Source organism: Parasteatoda tepidariorum, chromosome 1, assembly GCF_982258835.1.
Source record: "Parasteatoda tepidariorum strain Cologne lab strain chromosome 1, Ptep-v5.0, whole genome shotgun sequence".
Classification (NCBI taxonomy): domain Eukaryota; kingdom Metazoa; phylum Arthropoda; class Arachnida; order Araneae; family Theridiidae; genus Parasteatoda; species Parasteatoda tepidariorum.
Window position 1 is genome coordinate 85,662,895 of NC_141755.1, and position 24,802 is coordinate 85,687,696.

Below are 24,802 nucleotides of genomic sequence, written 5' to 3' on the forward strand. Positions count from 1 at the left end.
ATTGATCAGTTACTTGAAGTCATCCAATTGCTAAAATGTACTGTTAATGGACTTCAATTAAATTACAATTAATGACTAAATGTAATAATTAGAAAATTATAAATTAGTGTTAAAAGGAAATTTCTTTTATATAAAACACTTACTAGATCTATTTTATTGTATGCATCGAGACATGGACTGTAACCTCGAGAGATGAGGAAGCATTGGCAATTTTTGGGAAAAAGATTATAAGTAATATTTGTGGTAGAACGCAGGTGGACGGCTTATGGCGAAGGCGAACGAATTCGGAATCATATAAAATATTTAAAGAGCCTGTTGTCGTGAAATACTTGAAAATATAGTGGATAAAATGGGCTGGACATCTGGTTATATTGCAGGAAGATCGAAACTGCCTATTTCTAGCCAAGATTATAGGAACAAGAAAAAGAGGCAGACTTCACCTTAGATGGATTGACTGTCTTGAAAAAGACATGGATGTTCTAAAAACCAAAAATTGTGAGGACAGTCATCTAACGAAGAGAATCCTGGAAAAGACTTCTGGGGAAGGCCATGGCGCACTCAGAGCTGTTGTGCTACTGAAAAAGTTAAAAAGATGATTCTTTACTGAAACATATATAGCGATTTGTAAATATGTAGCGATGACACAAGTTCCAAAAATATTATTGATGTTTGTATATTATAGCATTTTAGTTTTGGTTTTTGTAAACTATTCATACCTAACAAAGAGAATGCATACTCATCTAGTGAATGCATATCTAATGCATGAATGCATTGCGCAATTATGACGTGCCATTTCAGATGCTTAATATATAAATCTATTAATATGTCATGATTTGTGATATTAATCCTAATATATAATCCCACTTTCACGTATTATCTGCAACGTGTTTGAGCTCTCGTAACATATCTTTTTTCACTTTCTTGAAAATATGCAATCATTCATCCTATGTAATACTTTTGCAAAATATAATAATAAAATTTGCATTTGCAAAATATAATATTTGCTTTATATTTTTAATAAAGTTCAATTTGCTAAAAAAATTTGTAAAAAAACATCTTTGTCAATAAACTAATTTATTTTAAATCATGTTTTAACCTTTATATTAATCGCAGCTTGCCCCGCCGGCACCTTTCGGCCCACCACAAGTCCAGGAGATATCTCCACCTGCTTGCCCTGTCCAGATGTGAACCAAGTTTCTTATCCTGGAAGCACAAGTGTTGACCAATGCGTCTGCAAAACTGGATTTCAAAGAGTCGGAAAAAAATGTGTAGGTAAGCAAAATTGCTTATCCACTCATAAATCAATTAATTCAGTGTTACATTGCATTACCACCTAGTTTATCACATTATTTAAAACTATGTTTAAATAAATATTACTTGAAAATAAAATTCCATTATTTGTTTCGAATGGAATTGTATATAAAACTTGATTTCAATTGTTAAAAAGGTAAAGTTGAATAGGTTTTTTTAAGGAGTTAAGAATTAATTATTTAAAATAAATTTTTATATTAAAATATTATAATCTTTTATAAATAATATGAGTTTAAAATATTTCTTTTGACATTATTCCATAACGCAAAAAATATTCTTTTAACAATTCTTTTAAAATTTTAAATTTTTTATCTTAAATTATATAAGTGTATAATATAAGGATCGTGAAATTATTTCCGTTATAAATTCAGTTAACAGCTTTTACGAATCATGTTTAATATTACATGCTGATATCCTTTTAATTTGTCAAATGATAGCTTTTTACATGTTCTGCTGAACGTTTTACATTTCAACTGACAAATTTTTTTTATAGAATGACATCAAAACCTGCTCATTTTCAGGGGGCAACACACAGAGGATTCGGAAGACAATTATCAGAAACACCTATAAGTTTTAGCCTGCTATGAGCAGGCTCTCGAATGTTCTCTCCTGGTTTTTTTTTAAAAAAAAGAAAAGAAAAAACAGGAATTAGACATATCTCTAGAACTTTTTTTTGCTTGCTTAAATATTAATTTAAGATTAAAGCGGTTGGCTCCTATATCCATAGTTTTTCCCTTCTTTTCCGACCTTTTTTTTAAAAAATATATGTTAAGAGTGATCTTTACGAATCAACCTATTTATTTAAACAATGTAATCGGATACTCAATGAAATTTTAAACAATGTAGAAAAGATGGGACACCTATGAATAACATTTTAGAGGTCTTCGAAATTAGAGATCAAAGGGGAAGAACGGGAATTTTGATGAAAAAAACAATTCTTGGTTGCAAATAAATGCTTTTAATATTCATTTATATTTTTATTTTCACGATTTCAATCGTATTCTATCTTCTGAAGAATCTCAGACCTTTAAATCCCCCCCACACACACAGAATCAGCTTTTATGAACATAATCCGTTTTTCCTCTTTGATCTTCAATTATTAACAGATATTGAAGCAAAAAAATAATTTTTTTGTATTTAAATAATTTGTTCGTCGTTCAATGTAATTTTTGTTAAATATTGTTTCTCACTTACGCCAGAAAATGTCGATATTTAGCATAAAATGATGGTGAATGTTTGATAAAATATTTTTGTTAAATGTCTTTGTTTCTTATTTACTCAGGGGAATTTTGATATTTACCATTCACTAAGGGAAGGATTATTAGGGGAAACAATGTAAAGGACCTTTTAAAATAATTCGTTTATATATAATATTATTTTCGTTTATTCGTTTACATTATTTACATTTATGAAGATTCTTCATTGATTTCTGAATGTCGATATGTTTTAGTAAAACCAAATAATGATATTAATAATTTTGTGAATGTCGGCATTCACAGAAACACTCATTGCTGTTGTTGTTTATGTCACACTGGAGCTGCGCAATGGGCTATCGGTGACGGTCTGGGAAACATCCCTGGGGATGATTCGAACACATTACATCACAATTTTGATCCTCTGCAGAAGGGATGACTCCCCTGCTTCGGTAGCCCAACGACCTGCACGCGACGTCGAGCACTTCACGGTAGAACAGTTTAACGAGGACCGATACCGCATACCCTCGATCCCTTTATAGGCTGATCAAAGTGGTCACCCACCCGCACACTGGCCGCAGCCAGTGATGCTTGACTTCGGTGTTGTACTGGGAAGGAAACACTCATATACTTTTTTAACCAAACTTAGTAGCCTTTTACAGCTCTGAATATATATAGAATAATTAAGAAAATAATCTTTATAATGATAAAGGTAAAATATAGGATAGTAAAATTTAAAAAAAGTGGTAAAAACAAAGAGTAGTTTTTTTCTCATTTGTTTCTATATCTAGGTTCGTACATTTGTTTGATGAAAATTCACATCAGTAGGAATAAAAATTATATTTGGCATACAAATGTATATATATAACATAAAGATATGTATATTTTTAGTACAAGTTTAAGCAGCATTTTTTTTACAAAAATATTTCTTTCACTTAATCTTCAAGTTTCTTTGGAGACTTAGAGACTCAAACTCGAACTTTTGACCTTTGTATCTGTTTAGTGAAGACGAGAGTTGCAGGTGAGCTCATTGTATAAGAATGCTCCAAATGACATTTTTAGTTAATTTGGAAACATGAACTTAAAAAAATATATCAACAGCAAAGTATATTTTCTCATTATTAAAAAAATTATTTTTCAGTGATAATTTTTGCACCTTCTAAGAATGTCATTTATTAAGCCTTCGCCAACAGCTCTAGTGCGACTTTAATAAACTACTACACTTGTTAAGCATTTAATTTATAAATAAACAGAATTAAGTTACCATAATTTTTTTCCATGATACTCCCAAAAATGGATAGATAATTTTCATTCATATTGAATATAATGATAATTTTCATGTATTCATAATATTTTACAAAACGAACTAAATTTTCCTGTGGTTTCAAAATTCAAATACTGTAGTAATGCGTTTTTCTAGTACTGGAGTGTCCACCCCTCGATCCTCCCGATCACGGATACTTTGTGAGTGGAAGTTGTAGTCGTGTTTTTAATGCTGGATGTGGGATCCGTTGCGATTCCGGGTACAAGCTTCAAGGGAGCAGCATCCGTTTGTGTGCAGAAAATGGATCCTGGACGGGAGAAGAAGCTATCTGCAAAAGTAATCCTTCTTTAGTTTTTATTCATTCACAATTATTTATATCTACTACAGGGTGCGTAGCGTTTTTAAAAAGTGCTTAAAGGTGCTTATTTTCGATTTAAGTAAGAAATATAATTATTTTCAATTGTACAATATCGATGTCTAGAACCTGGGCCAAAATGAGTCAACATCTTTGGAGTCAACATCTGGTCAATGCATTTATTTCATCTATTTTTCTAACACGAGTTTTAGAACATTCCTGCAATTGCATATTTCTCTAAACTGAATCAGTAATTTAGCTCAAAAGAATTTTATTTGTAATTTATAAACCATTTCAATACTGCAACTAAAAAAGAAATGAAAAAGCGATCTTCTCTGGACAATGCTCTTGTCTTATCGTATCAAATCAAAATTTATAATCTTCATAATAGCTGTCCCAAACAAATAATTAAAAGAAAAATTTTCTATGAAAAAAAAAACGAATTCGTAAGCTGGAGTAACGTATAAACTAATTAAACTTTTCTACAATTCTTTTTCTTTTAATTTTATTTGACAAATAATCTTATTTTGAGCACTTCATACTTGCGGCCTTTGCCAAAGACCTTGACCTTGCGGCAAACTTAACATTTAAGCATTGTTTTTACTATAATATGTAATGTTTGACCAGTCAGGGATCTGTTTAGAAGAAATTTGGGTCCGTTAACGGACCCTCCGCAATATATCTTTTCATAAAAACGGACCCTTCACAAAATATTTTAACTTAAAAACGGACCCTTCACAAATTTGTTTATCTTAATTATTGTTTTGTTAATTTAATAAACCTTTCCGGGGGGGAAGACAAATGTAAACGAACTAAGTTTTGTTTTCGGCAGACGCTTCTTCCTTTCGTACGAAATGGATATTCTGTGTTCAGCAGTCAGGGGTCTGTTTAGAAGAAATTTGGGTCCGTTAACGGACCCTACACAAAATATCTTTTCATAAAAACGGACCCTTCACAAAATATTTTAATTTAAAAACGGACCCTTCACAAAATATTTTAACTTAAAAACGGACCCTTCACAAATTTGTTTATCTTCATTATTATTTTGTTAATCGAATAAACCCTTCCCAGGGCAGAAAACAAGAAAAATGGATGTAAACGAATTAAGTTTTGTCTTCGGCAGACGATTCTTCCATTATTCGTCCGAAATTAATATTCTGCGTTCAGCAGTACAGGCTAAATTCCATTAATTATAATTTTATTATTATAATTTATATTTTAGATTATTATTTTTTATTATAATTATAATTATAATTTTATTTTTATTTATTATAATTTTTTTAAATTATAATTTTACAGTGTTGAGCATAATCTTGTATCTATTTACAGTTTAAGAACTCCTTGAAAGAGTACTTTGCAATAACAGGACCCTATTTGCACAAATTCACAAAAGCAGGACCCAGGTTGAAAGAATGTGACTTAACCTTTATTTTATATTCACAAATTACGAGTAATTTTTTCACAATTTTACAAAAACAGGACCTTTCACAAAATGTCTGGACAGACCCCTGCTAGTATAGAATCGTTCACATAAATATTGCCTATATATTTAGTAATAGAGGTGGCATTATGCGTGACCAGCTTGGCCCTCTTATTGACTAGAGTAAAAGAATGATGATTTCATTATTATTGTTTCATGTTTGATACATATTGGTGCAGAATTCAAGTATTGTCAGTTTTACGTTAGGTAAAATGTTTAATTCTTGTGACTTCATCATTTCTCTTATTTCAATCTTAGTACTTTTCATTAATGAGAATTACTGAATCATATTGCTTTATTTTTATTCTTTTTTTAACGGATGGTTATAGAACGGATAGTGATTGTAACATAAGTTTTAAAGTATACATTTAATCCTCATCCATTTGAAAAAAATGCTAGTCATAAGTAGTGATTATCAATTTATATTTGATTATCGTTTAGTAAAAGTGTTATATTCTGATTGGTATGTAGGATATAAATTATTTTTAATTTTAAAAAGTCGCCAAATAAAAAGCGTTACTTAGTAAAAACCACTGGTAAATGACGTAAACAGGCTGTCTTAGCCTTGGTAATGTTCAAAGTTTGCTTTGATGGGAGGATAATTTAACCATTAAAGCCATTGATCTTAGCAATGATTTTCATTAAATTTTGATAACGTTTTTCTTTTGTGCTAATTAAAACCATCATCTTTATCTCCTATAAAGCTTGTCTCTTTAAATTTCACTTTTTAAAAAGAATTATATTAACGAACTCACTCGGCCTAAAAATTAACACAATACATCTGATCTCTATTTCATCTAATTCCAGTGAAAACATGTCCTGCCCTGAGTCCACCAAGACATGGTTACATGACGTGCACTACGCCAGACAATGTATTCGAGACTGAATGTCACTTCTCCTGTGATCATGGATACACACTTGTTGGATCGAAGAAGAGAACTTGCCTCGCCATTTCTCTTTGGGATGGTCTCTCAGCACTCTGCAGACGTAAATATACCTGTTTTCCTTTGTTCCTCAAATACTATTACTTGTATTTATTTAACATTATATGCATAAATATACAGTTCTCCGGTTTAGCAGTCAGTTAAGGCATCGTCGCTCACACCGCTGGTGAAGAGCTGGATTCGTGAATTCGATCCTTTCAGCCGACTAAACAATTGACATGTATAGAGTTGCCCAAGTCAGAGGCTGTTCCACTATAATCTTTCGTTTTGCATCATTCCTATTGGATAATTCGTATTCTTATCCCAAATATAAACGTGTTCCTATTGGTTGCATCTGTAACTGATTGATCATTGATGGATTTCCAATGAACTGGTAAGTAAAATGACGTCAGCTTAGACTACGCAGCAAGGTGAGTGTTAAATCTGTCGTATATAAAGCCCTCTCGTTTTCTGTTAAGGGGAAGTTTTTCGAGAAGGATACCAGCTCAGGCACTGTCCACGTCGCTTTACTTGCATCGAAATTACGTGGTATTCCTACCATGGCCATTAAAAGATAGAGACCCTGGAAATCGAGGTTAGGTGCTTGGCCATGGTTGGGCGATTTGCCGAATGTACACGTATTTACTCTAGTTACAAGAATTATACACACTTGCTTAGATAGCTTGACATTTTTTTACAAATTTTTGTGATCAAAGGAAGAACTTCTTTTTTGTACCTTCCTAAGAATGTAACTTGTAAATCTGATACAAGAGTATACCTCTTTTTCTTATTATCTCCCTTAGTTGTGCAACCTACAACGTTTCTGACGTGGTTGAAACATAGTTGACTTAAACTGAAATTTAAATCTTAGGCAAAGGAAATATTTATGCCTTAAATTCCACCCCAAAAAAATATAGGAAAGGTGAGAACCATTAAAGTTTCTCGGGGTTGTTGGAACATTGTTAACCCAATAAAGACAAACCATCGGGATCTCAGATTAAATCAAATTTTATTTAACTGTTCTGGTTATTGAATTTGAAAGTCGTGTATCGAAAGCCATAACGAAGCAAGTTAAAGATATTTACTACTTAGAAATATTTCCAACTAACTTCAAATTATCTGATCAAATTTAGGTGAGTTTTCTTTTTAAAGAAATGTCCATAGAGAAAATATTTTTTCGGGCAATTTTTTCTGTACCATAACAAGTACCATGTTCTGTACCATAACATGTACGTATAGTACCGAAACGAGGATTGTCTTATGTCAACTACACGACTTGTACTCCTGTGTTCTTGCTGATTCCGCTGTTATGAATCTGGAGTAATCTTTTTTTTTAATAATATCCTTTTACTTACACTAGGTAATTTCGTTTAAAAAATTGGTCTTAAAACATTTCCTCAAAAAACGTGATTATACTGGCAGACAAACAGATCGATAGTTTTGTTTTAGCCTACAAATTATGTAAAATAAAACTAAGAAATATTTAAATAAATCATTGTTTGGGTCACTGCCTCTCAAAGATTTCTTACCATTTGTAATTTTCAGCCAAATTATTACATTACATATTTTCTGTTGACTTTCTAAACCATTACTGTGGATTATACTTGCAAGAAAATCGCTCTTTACATTTGACAAAAAAAAAAATCATTTAAAAATTAATCACTTGCTGAATGGCAATTTACCTATAGCTATGTACATTCGTTATCTGTGCGCCAGCCTTTTTTTGGGGCTTTATCACATTCGTGTGTATGAAGAAACTCCGAAATCTTAACAGGAATTTTTTACCTTCTTTTTAAAAAAAATTGAATTATTAAAACAAAAAGAACAAAAGAGACATCCATGCCATGAGCGAGATTCGAACCCTCAGCCATTGACTTCACAGTCAGGCACGCTAACAGCTCGGTCACCTGGCCCGCAGATGTAGAACTACACGTAGAAATTAATTAATTTTTGCACATATTTATAAAATGTGTTGATCGTCGAAAAATATAGTTTTCAATAGCTATTTTTAGAGATCTAGTTTATTTTTTCATTAAAATACAAAATTCAAAAGCTATTTATTATGCTTTTTTTTTAACTGTTGATATTCAAAGAACTGTTAAATTTTAAAATCGATTCATATTTTATTGAATATTTTAATTTCAATCTAGAAGAGCTCCTGAAATTTTGAAATAAAACATAAAATGGTCGCTAAAGTAGCAGATAAATGCGTTTTCTCTTGTTCCTGCAGTGTGCAGACTAATATGTTTATCTCCAAATGTTAAATTATTTTCATTTTAAGAAATTTTCATAAGGGGCCTTTTTTCTATTTTTCTCTTATGGGAAAAAATTATTATGGGAGAAAAGAAAAAAAAATACGTCTGTAATATTTTTCCGTGTGGAATAACCCGGAAGCGCATCTTACTTAATTATTGAAGATCAAATTAATGATTGACCTTGGAGGGTAAATCAGAATCTATTTTATTGAAATTAGATGAAGTACATGTTAACATTGTATATGTTTCATTCTGTGCTTGCCATTAATCGTACCAAAAATAGTTCGAAAAAGGACATTTTTTATCATTAAGGTCTAGCAAATATTGTTATCAAATGCTTGTATTTAAATTCAGTTCAAAATAAAGTGTTTATTGTGAACAGTGACAAGCTGCTAATAATGTTAAAATAAATACATTCTTAAAGAAAATGTGACTGATTAATAATTGTCAGCGAATAAAAAAATTATTTTTTATTAATTTCTTATTTCAATCTTTGCCACTGAAATATTAAAATAAATTAGTTTATGACTGTGGTGTTAAAGTAATTTATGACTGCGAAATAAAATAATTGATGACTCGTAAGTACGAGCGAATTTTGATGAAAGAATTTTTATAGATTAGCGGTTTCCACATGGTGTTCCTTGGAGTAGTTACTTTCACTATCATTATACGCAATATAATTGAAAATTTGGCAAAAAAACAAATACAAAATATAACAAACAAATTTTTTTCTCATCTAAATATATCAAAGTTTTTTTTTTCGATTGAATTTTTGTTTATATTTCGTTTTTGCAATTTTCCGATAGACGGAGAATAGAATCCATTTTCTCTCAGCATGGGACTTTAAAGAAATGAAATACGTTTAAATTATTCGACAAAATTTTCAAAACACTTTATCTCGTATTAGTCTCCTTAAAGTGCTAAAGTCTAAAATTCAACATTTATGAGTAAAATTATGATTTTACTCATGGTGGATTTGCATGCTCAAAATTAAAATAATCTCAGTTAATAATATTACAATTTAAAATAAACATTCCTAATTAGGTGACCCGAGTTCAAATCCTAGCTGTGGCTGGTGGAAACGAATTCTGCACCCGGCTCGCGCCGACCACAATGCTGACGTAAAATATCCTCAGTGGTAAAAGGATCATGGGTTTAGAGTCCCCTTGAAATCAGGCTAACCGTTGAAGGCTCTCGTGGTTTCCGTCTGCATGTAATGCAAATGCGTTCTAGTTCCATCAAAAAGTCTTCCACGTAATAAATTTTTTTCCGATACTTGATTTGGGAGTTCCATTGTCTTCTGGATTGGGTTCGAAATTACGGAGTTGAACATTAGTAGTCGTAAATTCAAAAATTGGGTTGGCTGTTCAACGACTGTTATAAAATAAAATAAAATAGTAATCAAAATTAATTGAAAAATGTTGTTAATAACAGTATGATTTAATTATTATTTTCTAATGAAATCTTGCGTATCAAAGCATTTAAGGGAGAGACGATAATTATTTTACATCAATAGTTATAGTAAATTTTAACATATAATAAATTTAAATTATAGTAAATTTTAACATATATATTAAGTTTTAACTAACAAATTTATATTATAGTAAATTTTAACAAACAAATTAGAGTTTAACTGTACTTTAACAATATGAGACAAACTTTTATATCCTTGATTTAGAAAGAAAAAAACTTTTAAGAAATCTGTGATCTTTACCTTTTCCAGATAATTAAAGTAACAAATGTATGAATTCGCGAAAAAAACATTTTCTTCGTATTTGAAAATTCTTCGGTTCACGTAAAATATGCAATCCAGTCAACAACTTTCGAAACAGCGCGGTTAAAAGTTCGCAGTTAAGAAGCAGTAGTTCTCTTAGCTTCTTATTTGATCCCCACTCCCACAAAACGAGAAAATTATAAATAAACAATGAGTAAAAAGAGGCTTATAAAACAAATTCTGCGTCGGAAAAATAACAATTTTAACATGCTGAGGCAGCCAACATGAAATGCTAGCGCACTTCTCTCGCTGTTTTTTTATTCTATTTAATCTTTTTTAGCTTCGAACAGGTTGAAAAAGCCATCAGAAATACGAGCTGTCACTGAAAGTTCTTTTTTTTTCTGTGAAAGATAATGATTTTATTTTTAACTTTTCCATCTCGCTAGGATACACACTTTTCCTATTTATTTTTACGCTCCTCGATCTTTGTTAAATATCGTTTGCACAAGGAGCTGCGCATGCGTAAGCTGTTATGCATGTTTTCTTCCATGATGACAGATTTCTTCATAAATCATTTCTTACACGCATCCTTCTTTTTGATGTTACAATTTTTTATGCTTGTTTATAACTTTTTTTCATGTAATATTCTTTTTTTTTTACTCCTTATCCCCATACCCTCGCGGCTAGAGTACTGAATGCAGTCTGGAGACTTGGGTGGTCATATTTATTTTTCCTTTTTTATTTATTTCTGTGAGATAGATGTTAGATTTCACGGTTATTTTCTCAACTCTTTCATCTGTTCATACATGGGGAAGGTCGTTGTTCTTCTGCGTTATTATCCCATCTTTCATAGATAAAATATATCATAATGGCTGTCCACCCCGCCCAGCGATTAACAAAATATTATTTCGATACTACGCTATCGGGCTTTGAGAAACGTTCTTGTGGTGAATTTGGAATTTTCGAAAATATTTACACTCTTAGTTAAAGAGAATAAATTCCTTCACTTTGTCAGCTGTTCAACGCAGGTTTTATAAAAAAAATATTAAATGAAATAAAAAATAAAGTAAAAACTATAAATCCATATCAGTTTTCAATTTCGAATTCAAACGTTCACTGAATTTAATGAGTGAGCTCTTCTCCTTGACCCCTCCCCCCTCCAAAAAAAAGTTCTGTACCGTGAGTTAAAAAATTCAAGGAAAAAGTATCCTTCTGAACAAATAATCAGATTTTCATGTAGGGGGGAAGAAGGTTAGGGTGGACAATTTTTTCTATATTTTCGGAAAATAGCCTAAATAAATAGAATAGTTCCGATCATTTTGAAGATATCTAGTTTTTATTTTTATTAAATTTAGAACGTTTTTTTTTTCATTTGGAATGATGATAAGCTGATTTCAGTGTATACTTTTTAAAATTCTTTTTTTTTTTTTAAAGAAAAAGTTTTTTGTTTTGTTCTATTGCTAGTTCAGTGACATGGTGTTAGTATGAACAAGTCAAGCAATTTATTGGTTAATCTTTTGTTTATGTAAGTAATAAATGTAAAAGTAAAATGGAATTAGTTTTAACCTTAAAATAGTTTTAAATAAATATTCCGAAAAATATTTATTTTCATTTGTGTAAATGCATAGTTAAAGATAGTCAATATAATTTATAATTAACAGCTGAATTATATTGCTTCTGTGTTAAAAAAAAATGTTTTAAAGGCAAGCTACTACCTATTACTAAGTCTGCTTTTAATACTTATTCAGTTAAAAAATATTATTTTTATTAAGTCAAATTTAGCTTTTATTTTGCGAAGTAATTTCGCAACATAATATTGAATGTAAACTAAGGGCAGAAGCATTATTATAATTTTGGATCTATAAATTTTACAATTTACAACTGCTACGAAAAAGATAAAATTCTGTAGGAAACATTTTGAGAGAAAAAAAACTTGAAACGTAAAGCATTGGAACAGAAATTTTCTATTGTACAAATATTTATTGAATTCTATAAATAGAAGCCTAAAATATGAAAATTTTTTTAAATAAATTAATAAATTACTAATTTAAACTTCCTGTTTCTTTCTGATTATTTCAATAGAAAAAAAATCGATGCTGGCATTTTAAAGCCAAAAACTTTAAAATATGGTGTTTTAATGTTTCGTATTTGGTGGCACAGAAAATTTTGTTTAAGAAGGACCTGATACATTTCACAGGTAACTTAATTTATAACTTTTTGGAATTACAATTGTTTTATTTACTATTAAAAAAACTTTTAGAATGTTCTTTTTTTTCTTCATCAAACCATTGCGTCGGTGCCCTGGCCCTGTAATCTCACCTTCACTTGGTGATGCAAAAAAAAAGAACTTTTACTTCAACTTGCAGGAGTCACGTAAAACCAGTTTTTCTACAAGCAACCGTACATTTTAGCTCGTGGCACGGTCGGTGAAGCATGGCTGTACAATGATCCTAATTTCATTTTTAACTTTCTGTGTTTATTTGTAATTAATTATGTTTAAATTAAATTTATTCTTCAAACTTTAATTGGTAATTTGCTTTAATGCTTATAAAAACTCAATTTACCAAATTGGTGACCCTTTTTTCGAACACTCGTTCAACATCAACTCAGGATATGGCGTTTCAACAATTTCAGTAAGTTTATTTTTTAAATTGGTTTCCACTAGGAGTATCACGCGGTAACTTTTATTTTCTTGTGTGGCTTTTTTTTATTTCTTATTACCGTCTAATTTAATAGTTATTTTTACTTCTCACTAAACATGGCATTTTTGTTATAGCAATGTTCGCGTTCATCAATATTTACATTATTTTTAATAATAATCCATAATCAAATTTGTTAACTAAATTCACGACTTATTTGAGAATTTTCTTTTAATTTGTTTAAACATTCCGCAATGCCTAACGAAACTCTAGACGAAAATCAAATTGCTCACGTGGCAGTCAAACCACCTCCGTTTTGGAAATCAAATCCCGCCTTGTGGTTTGTCCGGCTAGAAGCACAATTCACTTTGGCTAAAATTTCCACCGATGATACAAAGTTTAATTACGTACTTGCAGCTGTCGACTCAGATGTTTTAATTAAGATGTTCGATTAGCGATATTGTTTTAAAACCTCCTAACACTGAGAAATACGAAGCTATCAAAAAACGATTAATTGAGCTGCATTCCGAGAGTGAGGAATCAAAAATTCGGACCCTTCTTCAAGGGCTGGAATTGGGTGACCAGCGACCTTCCCAATTATTAACACGAATGAGAGCACTCGCAGGTGATAATGTGGGCACTCCTCTCTTAAAATCTTTGTGGCTTGGTAGACTCCCTAACAACGTACAAACTATTTTGGCAGCCCTCAATGATGAATTAGACCAGCTAGCTTCAGTTGCTGACAAAATCAATGATCTCACCTCGTATCAACACGTAAACACTGTCTCCGCTGATAAAACGTCTGCACTCGAATTGCAAGTCGCTCAGCTCACTAAACAAGTAAGCGAACTCACTTCTCATGTGAGACAGTCTCGAAACCCGAACAGAGAAAGAAAGAATTCTCAACATCGCAGCAATTCTAGAGCTCGCAGAAAATATAAAGAACCTGAAAACGGGTATTGTTTTTATCATACAAATTTTGGTAATCGCGCTAAAAAATGTAATTCTCCATGCAATTACTCGGAAAACTAAACAGGCGATCGCACGAAGGCCATACCGATCGCCACATTAATCGTATTTTATTGGCCGATCAAAAAAGTAACCTTAATTTGCTTATTGATACTGGCGCTGATTTGTCTGTCTTGCCAAAGCGTTATGCATCTGATACTAAAGTTTCTGATGATTTAGTATTATTCGCAGCAAACGGTACTAAAATTTTAACATACGGAACAAAAATTTTAACTTTAGATTTTAACCTTCGTAGGCCATTCACTTGGCGTTTTGTTGTTGCCGATGTTAAACAGCCAATTATTGGTGTCGATTTTCTGAGACATTTCGATTTATTAGTTGATGTAAAAAATAGCCGATTAATCGATAATCTAACTAAACTAACATCACGTGGAAAGATTGCTAATATTGATTTTCCAAGTAGTTTAACTATTCACTTAGGAGACTCAAAATTTGATAGGGTATTGTCCCGCTTTCCGGAATTGACAAACCCATCTCATGCAAATCCTACGCCTACTCCTTCGACCGTTTACCATTTTTTAGAAACTACAGGACCGCCTGTATTTTCAAAGTCAAGGCGTTTATCGCCCGAAATTATGAAAGCGACCAGGGAAGAATTTGATTTTCTTCTAACTCAAGGGATTATAAGACCATCAAAAAGCCCTTGGGCTAGCCCACTACACGTAGTTAGGAAGTCGAATGGTAATTGGCTTCCCTGCGGAGATTACCGAAAACTTAATTCCATAACAGTTCCTGACAGATACCCAGTTCCACATATTCAGGACTGCACTCAATTATTTTACGGTAAGAAGATTTTTTCAACTGTCGATCTCACGAGAGCGTATCATCAAATTCCGGTGAATCCTCCGGATATTCCCAAAACAGCAGTCACCACTCCATTCGGACTATTCGAATACGTTTACATGCCTTTCGGTTTAAAAAACTCTGGTCAAACTTTCCAAAGGTTTATGCACCAAGTTTTAACAGGCTTAGACTTTTGCATACCATACTTTGACGACGTGTTCATAGCTTCAGCTAATGAAGACGAACACATCCAACATCTTCAAAAAATATTTACCCGTTTTTCTCAGTACGGCCTTAAACTTAACCCATCAAAGTGCGTGTTGGGAAAATCATCCGTTAAATTTCTCGGTTGTCTGATTTCTTCAGATGGTGTTCAACCTTTACCTGAAAAAGTACAAGCCATAGTTGATTTCCCCAAACCTGAGACAGTTGTCCAACTTAAACGTTTTCTAGCTATGATAAATTTTTATCGCCGTTTTTTAAAAAATGCCGCAGCCACACAAGCTCCTCTAACTGAATATTTGAGAGATTCGAAGAAAAACGACAAACGCTTGATCCAGTGGACAGGCGCAACAATTTCGGCATTTGAAAAATGCAAACAAGAATTAGCTAATTTTGCTATTCTTAGTTATCAAACACCTAATCAGCAACTTTCGTTAATGGTAGATGCTTCCGATACCTCTATTGGCGCTGTTTTAAATACTGATACTCCTAGTGGACCAAAGCCCCTCGGTTTCTTTTCCCGTAAACTTTCATTAACTGAAAAAAAATACAGTACCTATGATCGCGAATTACTTGCCATGTATGCAGCTATTAAACACTTTCGCCATAATCTTGAAGCGCAAAATTTCATAATATTTACCGACCATCGTCCCTTAATTTATTCCTTTAAAAAAAATTCAGATTCATGCTCACCGCGCCAGCTTCGACAATTAGATTTTATAGCCCAATTCAGTATTGAAATTCGCCATGTTTCTGGAAGTGATAATGTAGTAGCCGACACACTCTCGCGATTAAACTCAATAAAGCTTCCACCAATTGATTTTCTTAAAATCGCTGATGCCCAAAGAGCTGATGAGGAACTAAAGAAACTACTCACTGAATGCGAAAACTCTACAATGACTTTGAAGTTGCAAACTATGAAATTGGACGGCCCATACCCCTTATATTGTGACACCAGCAATGACAGAGTTCGTCCATACGTGCCAAAAGAATTTCGAAAAAGTATTTTTATGTCTCTTCACAATTTGACACATCCTGGAATCCGTGCTTCGAAGAAGCTTGTTCTTTCTCGATTTGTATGGCCATCCATAGCCAAAGATGTTGTAGAATGGTCTCGCTCCTGTGTCAGCTGTCAGAAAAACAAAGTGATCCGACACAAACGGTCTCCTCTGCAATCATACGAGTTACCATCTCGACGGTTCGATCATATCCACATCGACCTTGTCGGACCGCTCCCTCCTTCTGATGGATACCAGTATCTCTTGACGTGCATTGACAGATTCTCAAGGTGGCCTGAAGCTATCCCCATCCCAGAGATTACTGCCGAAACGGTAGCCCGAGCACTCGTGAACAATTGGTTTTCTAGGTTCGGCATTCCTTCTGTAATCACAACAGACCAAGGCCGTCAATTCGAGAGTAGCCTTTTTCTTCAACTGTCTCGAATGATCGGAGCAGCTGGAGTGCGTACAACACCATACCATCCTTCTAGCAATGGTCTCGTCGAATGCTTTCACAGAGCTCTAAAACAAGGTCTCAAATGCCACCCCAATATAAAATGGACTGAATCTCTTCCCATTGTACTTCTTGGACTAAGATCTGCCGTAAAGGAGGACCTGGGATACACCAGTGCTGAACTCGTCTATGGAACCCCCCTACGACTACCAGCGGAGTTCTTCGATCCGTCAACTTCAAATGTTGATCCACACGAGTTCCTTCAAAAACTTCGAACCTGCATGTCAGAACTGAAACCAATTACAACTTCATCACATGCAAACGTAAAAGTTTTCATCCACCCAACTCTTGAATCATGCTCTCATGTGTTTGTGAGACGTGACAGTGTAAAGAAACCTCTTCAAGCTCCTTATGATGGACCATATAGAGTACTCAGTCGGTCAGAAAAAACTTTTTGTCTGGACATTTCTGGAAAAGCTTCAGTGATCAGTTTTGACCGTCTAAAACAGGCTTTCCTCCTCAAAGACATTGAGCGAACTGCGATATCAAAATTACCTCATGCTGCGATAACTCCAACGACCACACAATTTACTGAACCTTCGCAGACAACGACACGATCTGGCCGGAGAGTTCGATTTAATCCCAAATACTTGTAGTATTTGCTGGAGGGGGAGTACTGCGGCGGTGCCCTGACCCTGTAGTCTCACCTTCACTTGGTGATGCAAAAAAAAGAACTTTTACTTCAACTTGCAGGAGTCACGTAAAACCAGTTTTTCTACAAGCAACCGAGGATATCCACATTTTAGCTCGTGGCACGGTCGGTGAAGCATGGCTGTACAATGATCCTAATTTCATTTTTAACTTTCTGTATTTATTTGTAATTAATTATGTTTAAATTAAATTTATTCTTCAAACTTTAATTGGTAATTTGCTTTAATGCTTATAAAAACTCAATTTACCAAACCATTATATCATTTTTGCATTTTATTCATTCTTAAATCCAAATTTATATTTTGGTATCCTTCTTAGAGAAATATAAGGTGTATCAACAGCTTACTCATTATGCAGGTATCTAAAAGGCTTCGCAATCATCCTGAATATGAAAATAAACACGCTTGTTCATGTTAGTGAACAACTCAGTGAGTGGGTTCGATTCGGAGTTAGAAAAACTCTTCCGTAAACATCATAGGCATGAAATTATGCTTTATCACTAAGCATCATTTCATGCTTATGTCATAGGGGGGGGGGTAATTTTTTTTCCACTAACCTTATGAAAGATAATTAAAATTAAAACACCGTAAATTTATTTGTGAAATACATTTTTATTTAAATTTCGATCTTCATTGAGAATTAAAACTTTATTAGACAAAGAAATTTGTTTTCACTTAAGTGTTACTTTTTTAAGATATATCATTTTTTTTAAACTTCCTTGAAATATTGGGTGTACAGCTTAGTTCGGTCTGTTTTTTTATGGTCAAAAATGCATTTATTTTTGAACAAAATGAATGAACAGATTAATTAAAGTATTGTCCATCGCTGGCTACTACTTTTTCCCACCTCTCAGGCAATTTTCGAATTCCATCGTGAAAAAATGTCTCGCCTTTAGAGGCGATCCAAGTTAGGGGCCAATTTTCGATTTCTGCGGGAGAAGTGAACCGGTGACCTGCCAAATTGAGCTACATCCGTCGGAATAATCAGTAATTAGAAGGAGCTATGTCTGGTGAATACAGCGGGTGCTGTAAAATATCCCACTTGAGCATTTCAAAAAAAATTTTTTTTTTACGACTTTTGCGACATGAGGCTGACCGTTATCATGACGAAGAATAACTTCGTCATGTCTTTGCTCGTATTCCGGCCGTTTTTCTCTTAATTCACGACTCAAACGAATCAATTGTAGCCTATACCGATCGCCCATAATGGAATCGCCAGGTTGTAGCAGCTCATAGTATACAACACCATTCACGAAACTTCGAAACCATTCCCAACATGATTTTTCAGTTGGAGCATTGTCACCATTAACTTCTACAAGCATTTGATGCGCTTCAGCTGCACTTTTCTTGCAATTAAAGCAGAAACATTAAAGCCTCCCGCAAATGGTGCTTAGTTACCACAAAATTTGACATATTCAACCAAGTAAAAAACAGGGTTTTTGTATGAAACTCAAAGCCATATAAACTGATTATTATTGACAGATGTATAACCTCTCTGAAATCACCGAAACCAGCTGTCACTATGAAACATTCATAACAGTCAGAGCTATCTTTTGAGAACGGATCGAACTTATTTAAACTCCCAATAGATTTAAAAGGGACTGCTGAACTTCTAAATATTTTTATTTCTTATTTTATAAAATGTATCATTTATTTTTAAGTAATTAATTCATTTGTTATAGCCGTAAGCTGTTCACCCCTAAAACCCATACATAATGGCATCGTTACTCCTTCTAAGTGCACGAAAGGAAAATCTAGTTTCAACGAAGAGTGCTCATTCGAGTGTAAGAAAGGCTTCACCATAGCCGGACCTGAACGAAGAAAGTGCATAGATTCCGGCGTCTGGAGCGAACCCGAGATCGATACTACTTGCGTTGGTATGTAGTTTCTATTCAATTTTATGGAAGTTTTTAGTCAATGTTATATCTAGATCTGTTTGTTGAAAGTCTTATTGGGAAAGCGTGATGAAACATACAGATAAGCCACACCAAAAAGTAGAGAAATTGTTCCAAATGAAATATACTATTGACATTGCGTGTTTTCAGATCATTAGGTTTAATACATGTCAATTTTTATAACTTAATAGTTTTTGCATTTAATTACTCAATTAAATGAATTTCTGAATTTATAGTATTCTCTAATCAATAAACGCTTTGAACCAATTTTTCGTTGCACCTTTTATTAAAAAATGAGCTAAAAGTATTCCTTCTTCCAAGGTAGAAACAAAGGTCTTTCAGCACTGTTTATTCTTCTTTGCAAATTGGGTATAATATAAAAAAAACACAACTACTTCCACTTAGTAGGAATAACATTTACCATGACGCAATGCTAAATTCTATGCCACTATCCACATAAATGCCACTATCCACATAAATCAGTTATTAATCAAAAATCGAATATCAATTACTTTTCTTTATAATGCAATAAAATCTGGCGAGCAGCTATTTAAACGATCAAACACTTCGTTTGTTTATTTGTGGCTTGAAGTTAGGCTCGCAGAAAATGCCGTTCATGGGTTAAATTTAGTAGGAATAACACAACCTGTGACGTAGGCTATAGTATACCCAATTATGAACGGATCAGGTCTGTTTATAACGCCTTCGATCCGGTTTACGGTTAAAGAAATGGCCTAACGTGGCGCTTTTGCACCATAGAGAATGTGACCGAACGAGATCCGTTCGTAATGCTGTATCTTTGGAACAAATACCTAGAATTTTATCGGTTGGAACAAAATACCTAGAACTAAAACGAGAAAAAAAAATATTCACATTGAAGTTCTAAATTTATTGTTTACGTTTGTAAAAAGACGAAAATGTTATCGAAGCCTGAAGAATTGTTATGGAGCGAGGTGAGATTGAAACAACAAAGCCAATTTGTATTTTTTTGAAAAATACAAAAATCTATTTCGTATTTTTTGAAAAAGGTACAGCAAAGTTGGTTGTTTTAACATGGGATGGGATTGATCATTCGAATTCTTCAACCCATAAACTTGTTACCACTTCTTAGATGTGAGATCTCACATAAAAGAGTGGCATATATTATTCTCTATTTTAAATACTCGCTTGTTTTTTCATTGTATATTTAAAATAAAATGGTGCAATGAACTATTTTCGTAAATTTGACAATTAGAAATAAATTTAGCATCCTAAACTTTAAACCTTGCTGTTAAACCCAAAAAAAATTCTCCTAGGTCATATATTTCTTATCGATTCTTCTGAAATCTCGGAAATTGAAGATTTCTTCCAGATGTATTTTTAAAAAAAGAAAAAAATATTTGATTAATGCAATTAAAAATTTAACCGAATCAAACTTTTTTTTCAAATAGTGTCAAAAACAAATGCTATTAACCCCTTCCTTCTCGCTCCCTTGAAAATGACGGGGTGAGGTTTCGCCCTCTATTTCTCGCTCCCTTGAAATTTCCGTGCTAGAGTGTTCAGTAGTAACGCACCAATAAGAATAAAACTAATTCATTTCTTTTGCCCGGAAAGCATTCTATTTCTCATTTTACACACCAGATGGTAGTACCAGGATATTTTTAAGGTAATTGTAGACAGTTAGTTTATTTTAAACTAGATGTCAGCACTAATCAAATACGTGTATTTGACGAAATAGGCACTTTTATGACCGTTTTCTTGAAAATTAACCGATCGTTTAGGGGTTAAAAAATGGTTCAAAAACTAAAACACTCTTTGTATAAGTGTATGAAACTCCTTATATAAGCGCATAAAACCTATCGTAAAAGTAAATATAGTACAGAAATGGTTATAACTTATTGTTCTAATACGAGACAGGTTCTTTCATTTGATTACAGATATAGAACCGCCTGTTATCAAGTGCCCAGAAGATATAGTTGTGGATGCTGATGAAAGCGATGCTAGTGCTCTGGTGGAGTGGCCAAATCCTCTTACGTATGACAATAGTGAAGAACCTGTGACTGTAACTGTTATACCAGCCATTGTATCTCCAAGAAGATTTGACATAGGAGTGGCAGCTGTTTTGTACTCAGCAGAAGACCGTGCGAGAAACAGAGCTAGATGCAATTTCACAGTCACAGTTCGAGGTTTGTAAAGATAGTTTATTTTTAATCGCAATCGATTCAGTTGCTCATTAAAATTTCAAAAAAAATTTTCCTTTTACTTCTTCGTCATTTACTTTTATTGATTAAAAAATAAAATAAAAGCAATTTCTTGATTATTTTTAATGTGAATCAAGAATATTTTAGACACGGGAAAGTAGAGATTTTTTCAGACAAAATGTTTTTTTTTTTTTTTTTTCGTTACAAAATTTTCTACAAAATGCGTACTATTACCTCGTTTGGTTTAACCCTTTAGTACCCTTGGGAAATATACTTCTCACCTACTTCATTAAAAAAATTTAATGTCTATGAGACGCTATTTTCCCAACTATTATTTTAGCTGTTATTTTAAAAAAAAAATATGAATTTTTCGCATAAGTAGCAGTAAAGGTTTGCGTGGAGTGACAAAGAGAAACCAGCATTGAGAATTATTTTCTCTAACGTTTTGCTTTCGTTTATTTTATTTTATTTTATGACGGGTGCTAAACAGCCGACCCACTACTGAGTTTACGACTATCAATGCTCAACTCCGTTTCCTTGCAATTTTGATCCCAACCCAGAGACCACATGGGAACTCCTGGATCAAGTACTGGGACAAACTGGCCTACTTGAAGGACTTTTTGATAGAACGAACCCGCATTTGCGTTACTTGGAGATGTAAAACCTCGAAAACCTTTCACGGTTAGTCTGACGGCAAAGGCTACCTACTGTTGAAGGCATTTTACATGAGCACTGTGGAGCAGAACTCGTATCAACCAGCCGCCGCTCGGATTCAAACCTTGGATGATTGGTAGGCGAACACTTTAACCACTGAGCCAGCGTTTGTTTGTTTAACCATTTCTCATAGAGTTTATTTGTGGTTATAAACACAGGATTTATAAATTTGGCTATTTATGAGAACAATTTGAAGCTTGTATTGTACGGCCAGTTCTTTACAGTGGGTAAAATTTTTGAAAAATCCAATCCCCATTCACATAAAAAAAAGAGTCTTTAAAGTCAAAATAATTTTAGGTAATGATATCAATTAATTACTTTTTCTAAATCAATCTCAATCCTAAAATTATTTCAACGTATCATTACTTTGTAGGGAAAAAAAAAGCCTATAAGGGGTTAAAATAGTACACTATAGCCTAATTTTTTTATTCCATGTTGTTCACTATAACAAAATAAACAATAATGCTTTTTTATTTAATAGATATCCAAGCGCCTACCATAGATAGATGTGTATCGCCTTCAATCTTCTTGTCGAGAGTCCTGCCAGTAACAGTAACATGGGAAGAACCCCTATTTTCCGACAATTCTGGAAAAGCCGTCACCGTGTGGAGATCTCACGAAAAACCTGCTGCTTTTCCTCTTGGTTCCACAGACATCGTGTATGAAGTTAGGGATCAGGCTGGCAATAACAACACTTGCATCATCACCATCACTGTTCAAGGTGAAGTCCTTTATATTTTTATTATTATTATTATTATGTTTTGTTAATTACTGTTTTCGAGATCGTTCAGTTATGTAAACACGATTTCTACAATTCATAAAAACATTAAATGTTTATGGGCTTTTCAAGCTGTGAAAACTGTTTGGGAAATTCAGGAAACCGATGTTACCGATTGTTTGAAGACGTGAGTGCCGTTGCAAAAATGTACAAAACATCGTTATCGGTTGAGACGAAATTAAAACTATTTCATTAAATTTACAAAAACATCGTTAACAGTTGTTCGTCAACAGTAACAAAAATTCGTGTATGAAGTTAGGGATCAGGCCGGCAATAACAACATTTGCATCATCACCATCACTGTTCAAGGTGAAGTCCTTTATATTATTATTATTATTATCATGTTTTGTTATTTACTGTTTTTGATATTGTTCGGGTAATGTAAACACGATTTCAATAATTCGCAAAAAAACATTGTTATTTGGTTTTTCAAGCTGCGAAAACTGTTTGGGAAATTCAGGAAACCGATGTTACCGATTGTTTGAAGACGTGAGTGCCGTTGCAAAAATGTACAAAACATCGTTATCGGTTGAGACGAAATTAAAACTATTTCATTAAATTTACAAAAACATCGTTAACAGTTGTTCGTCAACAGTAACAAAAATTCGTGTATGAAGTTAGGGATCAGGCCGGCAATAACAACATTTGCATCATCACAATCACTGTTCAAGGTGAAGTCCATAATATCTTTATTATTATTATCATGTTTTGTTTTTTACTGTTTTTGATATTGTTCGGGTAATGTAAACACGATTTTAATAATTCATAAAAAAAAAACATCGTTATTGGGCTTTTCAAGCTGCGAAAACTGTTCGGAAAATTTAGGGAACCTATCTCACCGATTGTTTGAAGACGTGAATACCGGTGCAAAAATGTACAAAACATCGTTAACGATTAAGAAGAAATGGAAAACTGTTTCAGAAAATTTACAAAAACATCGTTAACAGTTGTTTGAATTCGTTAAAACTGTTTCTATAATTCTCAAAACATCGTTAATAAAAAGATTGTTTAAATACTTTCTACAATTCGCAAAACATCTTTACTCATTGTTTGAAGGCAGGAAAATAAATTTTTACAATTCACTAGAACATCGCCTATGTTTAAAGACGAGTCCACAGCTTTCACATTTCACGAAAATATGATTTGAGATTGTTTAAAAGAGTAAACATTGTTTACATAGGTTATGCGAAATTTTTTCATTGAAAAAATGGTTTTGGAATCTAAGATACTTGATTGGTTTCTAAATAATCATGCAATAATTACCAAAACCAAAAACAAAGTTGCCTCTTTTATGGCGAAGATAATTCTCAAGTGTGAATCTAACTGGAAAGTTGCCTAAAATACAGATTTCAGCTTTTTTTTTAAAATTATAACTATTTAAATAACAATAATTTGATATCGTGCTAACATATAATATTATATTCTAGTAAATACTACGATGTACTATTTAACACTTACTGTAATGTGTCGACTATCTAGAATATATACGCGTATTTAAGCGCATAATTAACTAAGTTTATTTATTTATAAACTGTAAGCTATGTTTGATAGCTAATGTTGAACAATACCGGGGGGGGAGGTAGTAATGTTAAGAGAGATTTGCCCGGACCCTGTTCAGTTGGAACTTAATCAGTACGTTTGACTACGTTTGTACGTGAAGTACGTTTGACTACACTGTAAGAACTGTGGTGCAATACCTTTCCAAATTTAGTGTTGAAAACCTCCTCCAAAAACTGTGTGCATGAATACTTTATTTCAAATTAATACCGAATCAAGCGTTCATGCATACTTTAAAGGCTGTAGAACATTAATAATTGAGGAAGCTTACACCAAGCTAAGACAGGGCTAAAGAGAATAGAAGTGCTGGTTCACTCCTTTGAAGTAACTCTCGCCGCTCCAATCCTC

At 33.0% G+C, this 24,802-nt stretch overlaps 1 protein-coding gene across 2 annotated transcripts in view; it reads left to right on the forward strand.

Annotated features, from left to right (window-relative positions):
• The window catches only part of LOC107450057 (sushi, von Willebrand factor type A, EGF and pentraxin domain-containing protein 1), a 130,083-nt gene that overhangs the window by 41,083 nt on the left and 64,198 nt on the right, over positions 1–24,802 (forward strand). For both annotated transcript variants that reach the window (XR_011636554.2, XM_043039731.3), the window contains exons 4-9: positions 1,114–1,272; positions 3,925–4,104; positions 6,411–6,590; positions 19,013–19,207; positions 21,142–21,390; positions 22,601–22,840. Coding sequence is in view for 1 of the 2 variants with exons in the window: in XM_043039731.3 (XP_042895665.2) it covers positions 1,114–1,272; positions 3,925–4,104; positions 6,411–6,590; positions 19,013–19,207; positions 21,142–21,390; positions 22,601–22,840 (1,203 nt within the window). In the remaining variant the exon portion in view is untranslated. The remainder of the gene's footprint in view (positions 1–1,113; positions 1,273–3,924; positions 4,105–6,410; positions 6,591–19,012; positions 19,208–21,141; positions 21,391–22,600; positions 22,841–24,802) is intronic.